This window comes from Microplitis mediator, chromosome 2 (assembly GCF_029852145.1).
Source record: "Microplitis mediator isolate UGA2020A chromosome 2, iyMicMedi2.1, whole genome shotgun sequence".
NCBI classification, from domain to species: domain Eukaryota; kingdom Metazoa; phylum Arthropoda; class Insecta; order Hymenoptera; family Braconidae; genus Microplitis; species Microplitis mediator.
The window spans coordinates 4,523,365-4,540,618 of record NC_079970.1 but is presented as its reverse complement, the minus strand read 5'-3'; the positions used below and the strand labels follow the sequence as shown (position 1 = coordinate 4,540,618).

The 17,254-nt window shown below is 27.9% G+C and overlaps 2 protein-coding genes across 2 annotated transcripts; both read left to right on the top strand.

Moving 5' to 3' along the window:
* The first annotated feature begins 536 nt into the window (after positions 1–536).
* On the top strand, positions 537–7,687 carry LOC130664026 (sterol regulatory element-binding protein cleavage-activating protein). Its single transcript, XM_057463673.1, has 8 exons — positions 537–678; positions 1,762–1,998; positions 2,065–2,245; positions 2,389–2,534; positions 2,606–4,038; positions 4,123–5,661; positions 5,747–5,958; positions 7,415–7,687. The coding sequence occupies exons 1-8, from the start codon at positions 563–565 to the stop codon at positions 7,592–7,594; spliced, it is 4,044 nt and encodes a 1,347-aa protein (XP_057319656.1). The 5' UTR covers positions 537–562; the 3' UTR covers positions 7,595–7,687.
* A 3,906-nt stretch (positions 7,688–11,593) lies between these two features.
* Positions 11,594–17,116, top strand: LOC130663477 (facilitated trehalose transporter Tret1-like). The gene is made up of 5 exons (XM_057462722.1): positions 11,594–11,935; positions 14,509–14,729; positions 15,057–15,470; positions 15,556–16,130; positions 16,723–17,116. Exons 1-5 carry the CDS (start codon positions 11,901–11,903, stop codon positions 17,044–17,046), a joined length of 1,569 nt encoding a protein of 522 aa, XP_057318705.1. The 5' UTR covers positions 11,594–11,900; the 3' UTR covers positions 17,047–17,116.
* The last annotated feature ends 138 nt before the right edge of the window (positions 17,117–17,254 follow it).

The window sequence follows — 17,254 nt, the reverse complement described above, 5'->3', positions numbered from 1 at the left end:
AATACATATGTATATATACTTATATATAGATGAATAAATTAATAAAACATAAACAAAGTAAATATATTGCAAAACATATTTATTATTTATGCATAAAAATGTGTAGTGATAAACAATGATAGTGATAATATATATTTATATATATGTATATATTTATATAATTAATTATCAATTGATTTAAAGTTTTAATAACTGGGATCATATGTGACCTTGGCGCTAATTTTGTTAACTTGCTTACGGGTATTCTTTATTTCTTACTGACTAGTAAATATATATGTATATATATATTTACATATATTTGTGAGTTATAGAATGAATAATTACTACTGTTATCTTTGTAATAGATGTATTTAAATTGTTTTATTACTTTAGTTAGATTGTACATTAGAGATAATAAAACAATTAGACGGTTGCGATTGACTGATAACAGTAATTATAATTAATTTATTTATTGAATTGATTATTGATAAATTAACGTGTGGCTGGTGTGATTGTTTGTTTATCTAGTGAATAGATTACTGGATAACTGAGTGAGAAATGTTAGTAATATCTCGGAGGTGAAATGTCCCGAAGTCTGCCAGACAGAGTAGCGGGGCTGTATTATGCCCATGGTCTTTTTTGTTCATCTCATCCTGTTGCTGTTCTTTCATTGGCGATATCTATTATATTAATATGTTGGTAAGATAAATTGGTTTTTTTTCTTTTAGTAATTATTTTATTTAATATCTGTACACTGTAAAAAATTTTTTGACGCGGTGTAGTGCAAATGATGGTGTAAAAATTTGTATGTACCTAAAGATCGGAACGTTTCTCGCGAATCGAAAATGAAAAAAAAAGAAATGAAAAGTAAAAAATCTACTGGACTTAGATTTCTTAAATGCTTCGCATGTCAACCGGAAATTGTAGAACACCTCTAACTACCCCTTAAGTCACCCTTAGAGTCAAATTACATAAATTATTTTCATTTTCGTTGAGAGAAAAACGTTCCGATCTTCAGGTACATAAATTTTTGTACGAAAATTTTACCAAATATCGTGCTAAACTTAGCCGGTGTGAATTCAAAAATTTTTATGCTGTCATGTGTAAGTGTATAATTTTGCGTTAAGAAAAATAATCAAAAATATTTAAATGGTAAAAAGAAAATTAATATAGTTATTGATTAAGGGGATTCTCAGACAGTGTCCCCACTTTTTTTAAATTGTTAATGACAGCTGTCATAATCGTATCAAAATTTTATCAATTAATTTAAAAAAAAAGTCTAAGCCTTAATTGAAAAAAAGACAATTTTGTTGAGATGTAGATTTAAAAAAAATTTACTTACAGTTGATATCAATTAGAAGTTAACCGAAATTTTTGAAGTAAATTCCAGTAAAATTTTTAGGTCAATTTACATTTCAAATTTTCTACGCTAAAATTTACTCAACAAATTTCGTTTAACTCCTAATTGATAGCAACTGCAAGTAATTTTTTAAAAAATCCTATCTCGGCAAAATTGTCCTTTTTTTAATTAATTAATAAAATTTTAATACGCTTATGACAGTTCAGTCATTGCATTTTTTAAAAAGTAGTGAGCACTGTCTGAAAATGCCCTTAAGTTATTAAAAATTTTCAATGATCATTTGCTGCTCATTAATCAAAATTATGATTAATAGGGAATGGTCTAAAAAAACTAGATCACACCGTGTTCAGAAAAATTTATCGAGGGACATTTTTACACTAAAATATTTAATAGTAATTAATTGTATACTTAATATTTTTTAGTTACCCGATAGTAAATCTGCCAATGCCTGGCAATGCACCCAAAGTAGTTATCAATACGACCGTGACAAATGGATCAAATAAATCGGAAAGTTCATTGCTATATGTCCAGCAAGTGTCTCTGAGAGTTGGAGTCGTACCATGGGCTGATGATCTCGCTCTGTCTGATGCTTTTAGGGCGCCGCTTTATGAAGTTTTTAATTTACTGGAAATAATACAAAACTACCAGGATCCAGAGACGTAAATAAAAATATTCTATTGTTACTCTGTTATTTTTAAATATGTATAATTATTTTGTTTTTTAAGATTAAAAACTCTTGGTAATATGTGTCTTCACATAGAAGCTATAAAAAAAAGAAACAATAAAAATCCTGAAATATTACCTGAGTATAATTGTCTCGTGCTGTCACCTGCAAATTTATGGCAACAGAGTATTGAAATGTTCAATCGCGATACTGATATTTTAGGCACAATATTTTCTTACCAGGTAAAATATATTTATTTTTTATATTAATTATCATCCATTAATTAATTTATTAATAAAAATAGTTAATCAATCTAGTGACCAAAGTTATTCACATATAAATTTTTACAGAGTTAAATTAATTGCGGGTTTTTCTTTGCCAACAGAATCTTCAAAAGGGTAAAATAAGTCTCGCTGAGATGGTTTTTGGTATGAATTTAAAAGAAACTGGAGTCAGACGTTATCCCGTCCGAGTAAGACAAAGAATATTACAATACGCAGTAACAATTTTTCTTAAAGAATACAATCCTAGGTAATAATAATATATTTTTTTATAAATAATTATCAACTATTGATAGCTAATTTCCGTTTTTATTCATCTAGATTTATCAATGGCTTAAAAAACCGCCTAACAAATTACTACAGTCTCCACCAATCAAAAAACAACAGCACAAGCTTGCCTTCCGACGAGACACTTGATATATTCTATCCCGGGGAATTTAATTACAGCGATTTTTTTCCGCTGATGATGACATTTTTCGCGTTGTTTTTTTACGTGTACTTCTCAGTCCGTAAAATAGAATTAATAAAATCAAAAGTCGGCGTGGCATTTAGTGCAACGATAACCGTAATATCCTCGTTATCAATGACCGTAGGAATATGTTTTTTCTTTGGATTGACTCTCAGTCTCAGTGGCAAAGAAGTTTTTCCATATCTAGTGATAATTGTTGGCCTTGAAAATGTCCTGATTTTAACAAAAAGTGTCGTCAGTACGCCAGCTCATTTGGACGTAAAAATTCGCGTCGCTCAAGGACTGTCCAAGGAAGGATGGTCAATAACAAAAAATTTATTAACCGAAGTGACCATTTTAACAATCGGTCTATTCACATTCGTACCAGCAATCCAAGAGTTTTGTATATTTGCGATTGTCGGTTTGCTGAATGATTTTTTTCTCCAAATAGTTTTCTTTTCCACGATACTGGCTGTCGATATTCGCAGAACAGAGTTCTCAAGTGAAAACACCAAGTTTCATTTTACAAACTTCCCTTCAATGCGCAAGCAGCAGTTCACGTCAACGATTATTAATCACAGCAATAACGGCTACAAGAAGCCAAATATAATTCGTTCAAAGTCACACCCACGTTTGAATGGTATGACTTCATCAGGGCCGACAAATGTAATAGCGCCGACTTCACAAAATACTTATACGCTTGTTAAAATACCAAAGCGTCTTAGACTAGTACACTTTTGGGCACGGACACGAATATTCCAACGCGCATTTATGGTCTGGATGGTCGTATGGATAAGTATGATAATATATAACTCGGGAATAATCGAGCACTTGATACATCTCAGCGATACGCTGAAATCAGACTCAGAGATGTACGGCTACACGGTCGACAGACCGCGAACATTTAAAAATTATGTTGAGCTTAAAACCACAAAACCCGTTGTCACGACGACAATATTACCCAGTATACTCAATAATACAAGTAATAATAATAATTACAGCAGTAATAACAACATCAGTAACAGTAATCGAGCACACGATAAAAATAATATAACAGAAGAACTAAATAAATTAAAACCTGTTGATTTTCCACCATGGAACCGTCTCTCGCTCTATCACTGGTCATCTATTCTTGCGATGTATAATATATCAATTGCCGGCGAACGTATTACTGTACTGCCGACAATAAAAATAGCACATACTGTTAATCCGGAAGTTGCTAGACAGATAAGTAATCCTGATGATATCCAACAATTTCAGTGGCAGAGTTTGGCTACCGCTGCTCTAGATCCTTTAGACTTTTCTGGTTTGTATTTATTTATATATTTACTGGAGTACTTAATTAGTTACCAAGTTTTTAAATATTTAATTGAATAAAATTATATTATAGATATTGAAGTACCGACGAGAGAAAGCCGAGGGTTTAATACAGACGCGCCATTTGTACCATCAAGTCCGATGGAGATATTTTTGGCAGCGTTGCTGTGTTTAATAAGCGTAATTGTCGTTGCTTATACAATGGTAGTGTTGTATAGGTGCATTTGCACCCGTAATTACGCCGAGTGGAGAGCAAGTTGGCATCAGCAAGAAAAAACTCAAGACTCATCGACGCAACTGGTACTGGAAGCTTTGCCGCTGGTGTTAGACGGGCACGCGCAGGAGATTGAGTGTCTTGCTACTGATGGCAACACGATTGCCAGCACCTGCCTCGCTGGACATATTAAAGTTTGGGACGCAACTACCGGTGACATGCTGGCTCACATAGACCGTAAAAAGTTCTTCAGCACTCCCCAACGTGACACCGTTAACGCGACACCAGAGCCCGATGAGTTGATGTCCGATTACGAAAGTGGTTCCCCGCCATCGCGCGGTGAATTTGACTCTCATTCATTTGGTCTTTATTCCGCAGCAGCGGGTCCACAAAAGTCACCTGGATCAAACAGTTACCAGCGTATTGAGCAAATAAAAAAACGTCATTCGACTCATTCATTAGACTACGAGTATCATCAGATAAATGAGTTTTCAAATAATGAAAAACGTAAATCACTCGGTCGATTATCTAATCGCGGAGCATTTGAATTTCCTGATTTTCGTCCACTTATCAATACTAAATTTAGTGTCTCTCCAGTGCCTAAACAGAATAAAAATTATGATAATGGCTTTGACTATGGTGATAATTACAAACAATTATTTGACCAGCATATTAAGACTCTCAATGATATTGATAAATGTGCTAGCAGTGAATATTTAACAGGCAGTACATCAACACTGAATAATAATGACTTTTTAACAGACAGTGCTACGTCATTAAATACAAATAAAACAACTCAGTCGTACAATATTGCGCCTATTTGGTGCATAGATTATCAAGACAATATAATTGTCGTAGGCTGTGCTAATGGTGCTCTAGAATTTTGGGAAGGCGCCACTGGACTATTTAAGTGTTTCTTTGATGACGGGTCTGGGTTAGGTATATCAGCTGTAAAATTAGTTTATAATAGAGTTATTGCCGCTAAATTAAACGGGTCAGTGGACTTTTTGGAGCTGGAGCAACACAACGAGGGCCATCATGTCGGCTGGGGATTTACATCCGGCCGCAGGACCCACGTGAGAACGGGGAGCGCGGGCTCTCCGATGGATATTAATAATTTACAACCACCTGCCAAAGAAGATTTTAGGTGCATAAAAAAAGGATCGCATCGCGCGCATCAGCAGGCCATCACTGTGTTGGACAGCGAGGGCGGACGTGTGGTCACTGGGAGCCAAGACCACACGCTCAAAGTATTTAGGCTCGAGGATCTCGTTCCTATGTACACTTTGCACGGCCACTGCGGTCCGATATCGTGTCTGTTTATCGATAGGATAAGTCCTATGACGTCTGGTAGTGGGTCTCAGGACGGATTACTCTGTGTCTGGGATTTACTTAATGGTAATTTTAGTTTTATTTATTTACATTCGATTAATATTTACTTATTTAATTGCTAATACGGGATTTCCATTGTATTACTTAATAGGTACATGTGTGTACAGCATACAAGCACATGATGATGCAATAGCAGCAATAACTTGTTCAGCGTCATACGTAATTAGTATCGGCACTGACGAGAGACTTTGTGTTTGGGAACGTTTTCAAGGTCATCTTTTGCATACCCTACCAGCACATAGGGCTGCTTATAGTCTTCAATTAGTTATGCTGACGCATCAATTACTTATTACAAGTAATCAGGTATGATTTATCATCAAAATTTTTAGTTAATTTCAATTAAAAATTATTAAATTCTTTTGCTATTTGAGTAAAACAGGAAATAAATTTTTGACAATTATCGAGTCATTTAATTTTTTATGGTAAACTAATAAAAATTTTCTCTCCATACCTGCACTGGAAATTTAAATTCCTGTTCTGTTTAGAAGGAAAAAAGTCCTTCTGTATTTTTACTTATTGATAAGGCACCAAAATGTTGACAAAGCGAAAAAATATCTGCTTAAAAGACTTAACACGTTTGGAAAATGATAAAAATTAGCGCATGCGTCATTGTTCCAACGAACAGAGGCAAAAATTTAAACTTTCACGTGCAGGTCTGGTGAAAAATCGCGTACACTCCATAGAGAAATCTAGGAAGTCCCGATCCACGTGTTTGCCACCCCCGCCATCAACTCGAGTATACTACTAAATTTACCAACTTAATTAGTCATTTTTTTTTTTTTTGTTAATTACACAATTACTTTGGAAAAAAATAAATTATCACAGATAAATTAATACAGTAGGACCTCGTTATAAGACCGCGCTATAAAACTCTTTCCCTCAGTTTGTTGAAACTCGCTCGAAACGCTTCTCCCGCCAACAACTCAATAAAAGTTTTGTGCCGAAACCTCGCTATAAGACTAACGACAATTACGACTAAAATCGAGATGAAATGTACATACATAAAGATTTTAGATTGAATAATTTATTCTCATAAAGAATATTTAAAATTTCGTGGTATCATATAATTAATTAACAGAAAATAATGACAAAATTCTGTTCATTTATGATTATATATAAAATAGATTCACAGATACACGAATACAGAAATAAAACGGTGATAGTCTTACAGCGAGGTCTGGGTGCAAACGCTGTTAAGCACAATAGCGGGGATACCTCAATTCTAATAATTTTTTCTCCTACAGCCCCGAGCTAGTCTTATGACGAGGTCCTACTGTATTTTAGGTACCGTCACTTATTATCCGAAGACATTTTATCCGATAGACAAAATATCCCCGGACTAAATACTCGATAGATAAAACATCCCCGACAAAATATCTTATAATATAAATAGTACGGTACCCTTTTATCAGAAATGTTTAATATATTTTCACATAAAATTTGAGTGTGTGATATTAAAAATAGATCAACACATATGCTTGGAATGGTACAGTACCCGTTTATCGAAAACCATTAATTATTTTTTCACTGAAAATATATTTTTCTGAATAAGATTTATCGACAAGATATTTTGTCACGGATTTTTTGTCTCTTGAATATTTAGTCCGGGGATATTTTGTCTATCGAATAAAATGTCTCCGGATATTTTGTCGCGGATATTTTATCCGCGGATTACAAGTGGTACTACCGTATTTTATTGTTTCGTAAATAATTGAGGTATTAAAAAATAAATAATGAGAATAATTACCAATAATTACAGGACTCTCTAGTTGTCTGGGATGTAAGAACAGGTGAGCCAATGAGAGAAGTAAGATTAGGCCACAAAGACAGTTGTGTTTATGTTAAACAAATGCTGGCACTTCGAGACAGCATTGTCTGTGACTTTGGTCGGCAATTATGTATTGTCAGATTCCCCTTGGTTTCTGATAAACTAGACTGAGATCATTATTTGTCAGTGTATATAGCTAGCAATTTACTTTTAATTGTTTAATATAATTAAACTCTCATCATAATTATCATCATTATATTTTTTTATAAAACTTATTGTTCACTCGGTAATTGTTTTATTTTTTCCGATTCATAAAATTTTAATTTTCTTATCACTTATTAATTTTTTTATTTACAAAAACGTCTCATTATTCTGTACCGTGTATGCGCACTGATATAAATATTTTTATAGTGACAGTTTATTTTTTATTTTATTGTCAAATGGCTGTGCAGAATAAAATGTTTTTTTTTGTTGATGCAAATTGTTTAATAATAAATTTAAAAATTTATCGGATATTAAATATCAATGCAATGATTTAGAGAAATAAAATAGTTTTTTAAATAAAAATATATGTCGTGTAAATAGTGAAGAAATAAATAAATAATGAGGCAAGATCGATATTGTTTAAATAAATAAATTTTATAAAATATTAAGTGTAATAGATAAGTATATTAATTTGTTAATTAAAAGTTGTCTTTATTATAAATTTTGAAAATTTTAAAGTGGGGAAAAATAAATTAGTCGATATATTTTTTATTAATTATTATTAGTGTAATTTGTTTTGAGGAATTGTTAATTAACTAAAATTATGCGCATCACGTAGACTGATGCAATTGTCTGTGCCTTCACTACATCCGTCATTGTAGTTATATTGATCATTACATATATAAATAAATTAAATAAATCTCGTCGACGAAAAATGATTGTACAGGATAATAATGTAGAGAAATTAATTTATAATTAAAGACTTGTAATTAATATTTTTTTATTGTCGAAATACATATATAAATATTAGAGGTGGGCGAATCGAATCAAATTATTCGTAAATTTTTGAATGATCTGGAAGTTTGTGAATTATTTTTGACTTAACAAATTACCTGATTTGAATCGAGAAAATTCTGATCAGCTTTCAAATATTCAACTTTTATTTAATGGAGAATTGAGTTTTTTAAATTAACCGGAAATAATTATGAGTGTAAATGTAGCAGATAGACAAATTTAAAATTATAAATAAATAGAGTAAATAATTAATGAAATAAAATTTTTAAAAAATGCGCATTTAAAAAATTTTGAAATCAGTGCATTTTTTATAATTATTATTTTTTTAATTATTTACTCTATTTGTTTATAATTTTAAATTTGTCTGATGTCTGCTACATTCACACTCATAAATAATTATGATACTGAAGTCAGCCGACGTCTAATAATTTTTGGAATTGATTCAAATTTATGAATTATAAAAAAAAATATTTTATAAAATTGCACTTGTAGTTTTTTAAATTTTCTACATGTGCACATTTAAAAACTTTTTTTTTTGTAATTGATCTGATGAAAAAAAAAATCAGAAAATTTTTGTCTGCTAGCTTCAAGATCATAAATAATTATTCCGTAAATTCGTATCTAACTTCTGTTTACTTCTGATAAAAATTTTAATTTATGGAAAAAATATTAAAATTTTAAGTCCTTCAAAAAAAAATTTTTGAATAATTTGAAAAAATCGAACTCTACGCAGCCTCCTAATAAATAATGATACTGAAGTAAACCAACGTCTAATAATTTTTTTATTTTATTTCAAAACGACAAACTATAAAAAAAATATTTAAAAAAATTGCACTTATAATTTTTTTAATTTTCTACATGTGTATATTTTTTTTTTTTTTTTTTTAACTTCAGGATCATAATAAATATATATAATTATTTCATTTTTAGAAATAATATAGACGTTAAATATATTTCAAATACAGTCTTGTGTTTTAAAATAAAAAATACTGTGATTAAATAATTTCTTTTTTCTTATATAAATACAGAGCTTTGATAATTATTCTGCTGATTTATTTATTTTTATTTTTTAATTTAAAATATTTAAATAAGTAACTAAGTAATTAACATGTAATTGTAATTAATAGTGTAGAGACAAAATGATAAATTTTTTTAATGGCGGGTTATATATTTTTGTATGTACATTCCGTAAAATAGTTTATGAATAAATATCAATATCATATATTTTAATAGTAGTTTGTAATAAAGGTGTAATAAATATTTCCTTTTTTTTAGTAAAAGTATACGATGCTTATATAAATAAATAAATATGTTGAATATAATTAATCGGTCTGCAGATATAAGAATTTTTATATTTATTATTTTTATTATTAATTGAACAATAAATTATTATTGTAATAATATATAAATGTGTTAAAAATTCATTGTTAATTATTTAATTCAGAGGAAAAACACTTAAACTTTTTTATAAATTTCAGCTCATTATGAAATAAGAGGAAAAAATAAATATGGAATTTTATTATTTATTTAAATGAGAATTTTTAATGAAAATAAATACGGAAAGTAACTGACGAGTTTCAATGTATATATAAAGTAAATGTACTTGTCATAATTATAATTAAACAATTTTTTTTTCGGCAAATATTTAAAAAAATAATAAAAATTAATCAACTGTCAAAATTTTTTGCAGAAGAAAAAATGATACTGAAGTCAGTTGACGTTTAATAATTTTTGAATTCTTCTAAAAACGATAAATTATAAAAAAAAAATATTTTTAAAAAATGCACTTGTAGTTTTTTTAATTTTTTACATGTGCATTTTTTTGTTTTTTTTTTTTTTAAATTGATTTGTTGGAAAAAAAAATCCGAAAATTTTTAATTGTCTGCTCACTTCAGGATCATAAGTTAGTAGACGTCTAATAATTTTTGGATTTTTTTTTAGGCGATAAACTACAAAAAAAAAATATTTGAAAAAATTGCACTTGTAGTTTTTTAAATTTTCTACATGTGCATATTTTTAGTTTTTTTTTTATGTATTTTATTTGCTGAAAAAAAAATCCGAAAATTACTAATTGTCTGCTAACTTCAGGATCATAGAAAAAAAAAATTTTTAACTTGAATTTTAAAATAAATGATGATACGTAAAAATAACAATTTATCCTCAAAAAATTTCCATCAGGAAAAAGAAATGCGGTAAAATTAATAAAACATTAGTACGGATAAATCTTTTTTAAATTAATTTAAATCTCTATTCCATAGTAAGATTACCTACTACTTATCACCGATTAATTAATTCTACGTACTTGTAAATTGAAATAAAAAAAACACAATAATTATGTTTTTTTTTTTTTATCAACAATTAAATACATCAGTAATAAATTCTGATTAAATTTATAAAATATACAAATTTTTATCATTAAATAATTAATATTTTACTCGATATATAATAAAAATAAACAGATATTACTTTGTAAATTTTTATTTAAACATTTATCAATCTCTTTTTTTTTAAATAAAATATCTCTTAAACTGAATTAAAATTACAATTCATTTAATTTAACTGATAATTTTTAAATTGCAATAATTTTTTCATTAAAAATATCATATCCTCAATAAAGTAATTGCAATAAATTACATAATTATTATTAATAATAATTTAAAATTAATAAGCATCAATTTTCAAAATTTATTTCTTCCTCCATATTTTCATATATCAATAAAATCATAACTCAAACAGTCCATATTTTTAAAATCTGCATTAAATTTTAAAAAATCTTTTTTTTTATGACATAAATTATCTTAATAATCTTAAATAAATATCCTTATTATTCAAAAAGAAAAAAAATAAATAAACAATGTCATTAAAAATGGGGTTTAATTACAATAATAAAAAAAATATATAAATTATTTAGAAAAAAATAAAATCTAATAAACAATTGTCTGATATCGTAATGCAAATAAATAAATGAAGCGAACGAATCTAAAGGATTAAGAGCAGACATATAATAAAATAAATACAGAGTGTATTGACACGAAGAAAAGGTGCAATAAAGTAATGAATGGAAATGATAACATTATTAATATTAATTTAAGTAAAATAATTTGAACGTGTTGCGGGTGGGAGAGAAGTGGGATTTTTCATCAGATAAAAGGAGGGAGAATTATGAAAGTATACAAATGTTGGTTGCATTTAGTGGTACGGAGAACTTTTGTGTTTATTAGTTATTAAACAACCGACTTGTTGATACCAAGTGCATTAAAATTAAAATAATTATAGCAGTACAAAATATTTATTTAAACTGTCATATGATCAAACTAATTGTCGGTTACATTTATTTATTTATATCAAAGATGTAAAGAAGGAAACTACTAATTATTTATTTAAATAATGAAATTTTTTTAAAATTTTTATTTAATTTTAAATATTATTTAATTAAGGGTTGAAGTGTTCGTTATTTTATATATTAAAATAATTAATAATGACGGTTGCAGATATTCCAGATGTCGATATAAGGTATTTATTTTGAATTAATCACTGTAATTATTTATTTGAAATTAAAATTTAGGTTTCGTTATTTCAATCGATTGGAAAATTTTGTTTTATTGTTATTTCAAGTGAAAGTCTGGTAATATATTTAGTCATATAATTTATATATAAACATATTATATTTATATTAATCGGGTAACAGGTTGTTAAGATGTTTTGGTTTTTTATCAATAAAAAAATTAATTTTATTATTTATCGGTGATATTTTAAAATTAATGTTTGGATAAATAAATTTATCTAATCTGATAAATTTTAAACTGATATTTAGAATTTTATTTAATGATATATTTGTAAATTGATTTATAGATGTGCTAAATATAATAATAATAGTTGAGTTACATCAGGTGAATGTTTATCGAAAGTGAAAGTTACTTCCTATTGATACTTTTGCCATTTATTTTCTTCACTTACTAAATTTACTATGCGACACATGACAAATTTTCAATTTAAAAAAAGAAACCAAATTATGAATATTATTCATTTACAATTATATTATATATATATAATTACATGGATTAAAAAAAAAATAAAGACTTTTTTAAATAAATAATTAAATAGTCGCGAAATTATATATAATCGAATAGTAGTAAAATGTATGTTTGAATAATTGTATAAGTAAGTTTTGTAAATAAATTTACAAATTATTAGTTAAATAAATATCGTGGTAGCAAATAATTAAATAATTATCGTAAAAACTAGTGGCCGTGTCGTCAAAGGAACAGGTTGCAAGTTTGATGTAAATATTGCAATTAAAATTTTTTTAATTATTTGTAATTGTCATTAATTTTTGTCGGCGTTAAATAATTGCATGCTGAGTTTTTTCCTACAATAATAATATGACATTTGTTTTTTTTTGACAGTTAATTTAAATTCTGGTTTTTGAGATCATAGTCCTTGAAAATACTCAATAATTTACTGACCTTACCAGTGTCTAGGGCAATTTATGTTACATTTTTTTTTTTGTAAATACAAATAAATAAACGAGATAAATTTTTCTAATTTATATAAGTAATTATGAAAGTTTATTGCTTAATCGCGATATAAAATATTCAATATTTATTTTATCGGTCATAAAATAATCATCTCGTCATTTTATTGATACATAAATTTTTCTTAATTATTTCTTATTATTGATTGACTATTATTTATTATCAACACTTAATAAATGGAATTTTTTTTTAGCCGAAAAAAAAATTATAAAATGTTTTTAGTAAATTTGAATACCGTGAACTTGAAAATATTTTTTTTTGTAGTATGTATAAAATGTGAAGGCTGAAAAACGCCAAATATTTTTATCAATAATCACACCTGTATTTAACAAATAAAATTATCTATTTTTTCATAGTGATTTATCACTTTTAAATTTTTACCTCGTGATAATTTGAATGTCGCGCCGTTATTGAAATTTAAAAATTATAAATATTTTTTTTTTCTTATTAAAGTTCATCGACTACTAAAAGAAAAGTACAAGTTTCACTTAATTGTAATCCCTGACACAATTTTTTTTTACAAGTCACTATTATTTTTTTTTTCTGTATTCAATAATATTCCATCAATTAAATAGCCTGTAATCCGTTAAAGGAAATAATTATTTTAGTTACAGCCAATTATTTGATCTCAACTTTTATTATCTTAGTCAACAATCCATAATAATAATAATAATAATAATAATAATACTAATAACAAATAGTAAATATTCAACTTTGCGTCAAAAAAATAATTTTTCATACTAATATATAATATATAATACTAATTAATAATATTGCAACTCTTTTTTTTATTTTATTTAGTTTTTTTAATGGATTATTATTTAATAAAACCGTAATAATAAGATTAATTACATATTATAATAAATAAAAATACAATGTATCGATTTTTTGATCCGATTTTCCCAATACACACATACATATATATATAATACTTAAAATATCAATATATAATAATGATGAGAAAAACATATATCCGCTTATCGGCTTAGTGTAAATTTATTCTGGAAATTTTATCGCTTAAATTATAACTGAGATTTATTTTATCTAGACATAATATTTTTTTTAACGAAATATTTTATACTGCAAATTAAAAATAAAATTCAATCAATATTATGATAAATTGAAGTCTTTATTATTTTTCAAAATCTAAATTATCTAAAATCAATCAATCGATGATAAGCGAACTCAGTTTTAGAATTTTATCTCCTGTACTTTAGACTATCGCTAGTAAAAATCTTATATTGATATTTGAAATGAACCAATTTCCTGGTAATCAAAGAGTCCTTTTATCTCTGGCGAACACACAAGGTCCTCTCAATATAAATAACATTATTTTCTATGGTATACATGAGACTTATGTAGGTGAAGGTGAAAACTCGAGAGAGAATCGGCTGCAACAAAGTAAAGTGAATGGTGAATTTGAAATCGTAATTTAAATTAAATTAGGGTTACTGGTATATTATGTAAGAGCTGTAAATGTTAATAATTTCACATACAATTATTCATGATTATTATTGTTTTATTTAATATTTAATTATCTAATTATTGCAGACATGGGAAAATAAATTCATCCGTTGAATCAAATGGGACTAATGAAAAATTAGAAATATCTAAATTAAGACAAGCATTACCACAAATATGCGCAGTGAGCGCGAAAAATTTACTTTTACTTACCTTCGGATCAACACTTGGTTTCCCAACAATTTTATTGCCGGCATTACAAAGGGATGATTCTGACATTTTTGTTACACGTGAAGAAATCACGTGGATAAGTAATTATTTTTTTTGTCATTAAATTTAATAGTCAGGTGCTTAATAATTATTAGAATCCTTTGAAACGAGTATTTTTTTTTTTTTTTTTTTTTTTTTTATTCAAATACTAAAACTTAAAACGTGTGTAATTTTAAAACAAAGTCTTTTACGATAATTTCTAAAAATACCTTTTTTGTAGAAAATTTAATTTCCTACAAAACATCTCCTTATACTTTTTCATATAAAATCCATTGTTCAGCTGAAAAAAATATTCAAAGCCAATCTTATCTATTTTCAAATAAAAAAAAATTGCTCTATTATTTATAATAAATGAATAATTTTTTTAGGCAGTATAAATTTGTTCATGGTACCACTGGGATGTTTGATAAGTGGACCAATATCCCACCACTTGGGTCGTAAAAGAACCATGCTCATAGCCAACATACCCTTCATAACAGCATGGGTGATATTTTACTTCGCAAAATCTAGCCCCTTTATTTTTTTAGCACTTGCGTTAACCGGACTAACAGGTGGGCTCTGTGAAGCGCCGGTTTTGACGTACGTTGCTGAAGTAACACAGCCACATCTTCGTGGCATGCTGTCAGCAACTTCATCTATGGCTGTTATTATAGGGGTATTTTCACAATTATTAATCGGTAGCCTCGTTGATTGGAGAACAGTTGCGTTAATTAATTTAACTTATCCCGCAATGTGTTTTACTGCGCTCTGTTTTATGCCAGAAAGTCCTTATTGGCTCACAGGTATTTGTCACCATTAATTCTTACATCTACAAACCCTTAATTTACATTTTGTATTAATCGATTATCAATTAATTAAATTTAATAGGCAAAGATAGATTGAAAGAAGCTGAAAAAGCGCTCTGTTGGTTACGCGGTTGGGTAAAACCCTCATATATTACCGAAGAACTTAAAACAGTTTACGAAGTTTCGAAAAGATCAATCAATGGAGACGAGAAGAAAGAGTCATGGTGGAAAATATTTGGCAAACGCACATTTATATCTCCATTTATATTGGTAACTCTTGCATTTTTCGTGTCAGCATTTGGAGGTGCTGCGACACTGCAAACATTTGCTGTATTTATTTTCGCGTCTATGGAAGCTCCGCTCGATAAATATACGGCTACCGTTTTCCTTGGACTTGCAGAGCTAATTGGTACAGCTGTTTGTGTGGTAATAATTCACTTTTCTGGTAAAAGAATTATTAGTTTTGTTTCAATTGGCGGAACGGGATTGTGTTTTTTGACATGCGCTATTTATGATTGTTTAAATAAATTTGAATATATCGATGCACATATTTACACGTGGGTACCTACGACTCTGCTGATTAGCTCAGCATTTTTTTCACATATGGGTATACGTCTTCTTCCTTGGATATTATGTGGAGAAATTTTTCCAGCTAAGGTATTATTATTATTATTATTATTATTATTATTATTATTATTATTATTATTATTATTATTATTATTATTATTATTATTATTATAATTACTATAATTATTACACTGTAAAAAATTAGCGGAGTAAACGTGGATAACATCTGGAGTGAATATGGAATGGATGACTGTTTATTTATTTAATCCCCTCGGAGTGAAATTTACTCCAAGATAGAGTTTATTTTATCATTAAAATTCCGAATCGGAGTGAATGTGGGCCTAAATAAAACCCAGACCACTCCGAAATCACTCTGCTGAAAAGACACTCCCTATTTACTCCTTATGCGGAGTGATTATTTTTTAAAACTCCGGAACTCCGAGTGAATTCAAATTGAAATAAAATCCGTAATCACTCCCGATTTTTTACAGTGTATTATTATTATAATTATTACAAGGTATTTTTGGTGATGTATTAAATACATCAATCAATTTATTGTTAATAGACTTTTAAATATTTTATTTGTTCCATGTCAAGATGATTTAATAATTTTATGATCTTTAAGAGTAATTTAATAAATTAATTTTATGAATAATAATTAAATAATAAAATAATTTTTTAGGGACGCAGTACTGCAACAGGAGCAGCTGCATGTACAAGTTATATATTTGCATCAATAATAAACAAAATATTTTTGTACATGGTGGATTTAATGTATCTCTGGGGTACATTTTTGTTCTATGCATTTGTCAATATATTTGGTTTCGTTGCTATTTATTATTTATTGCCAGAGACTGAAGGTAGAACACTAAAAGAAATCGAGGATCATTATGCCGGGATCGAGAATTTGAATAACAAACCGACTAAAGAAGTGTCCAAATTTAAAGAAAAATGGGCCGTATCCAATCCCGCGCTGGTTGCCGATGATCTCGAAAGTAAACTCTAGTATATTATGTAATAATCAAGTTGTTATGTACACACCGTATGTTATTCTTTACTTTTTATACCATTGGTATGCTAATTAATGCCATTTAATGTTTATAAATAGAATATGCCATATTTTTTATATTGTAAAGAATATTATTATTGTTAACGTTCGTTAAAATTTTCTCGAATGCTTTAAAATATATTTTTAATTATAATAAATTTACGTC

Coding starts and splice junctions, on each gene's coding strand:
- LOC130664026 (XM_057463673.1), top strand. CDS start 563: ATGTCCCGAAGTCTGCCAGACAGAGTAGCGGGGCTGTATTATGCCCAT. Junction 679..1,761: donor TCTATTATATTAATATGTTG/GTAAGATAAATT, acceptor AATATTTTTTAG/TTACCCGATAGTAAATCTGC. Junction 4,039..4,122: donor AGATCCTTTAGACTTTTCTG/GTTTGTATTTAT, acceptor ATTATATTATAG/ATATTGAAGTACCGACGAGA.
- LOC130663477 (XM_057462722.1), top strand. CDS start 11,901: ATGACGGTTGCAGATATTCCAGATGTCGATATAAG. Junction 11,936..14,508: donor ATTCCAGATGTCGATATAAG/GTATTTATTTTG, acceptor TAATTATTGCAG/ACATGGGAAAATAAATTCAT. Junction 14,730..15,056: donor TGAAGAAATCACGTGGATAA/GTAATTATTTTT, acceptor TAATTTTTTTAG/GCAGTATAAATTTGTTCATG.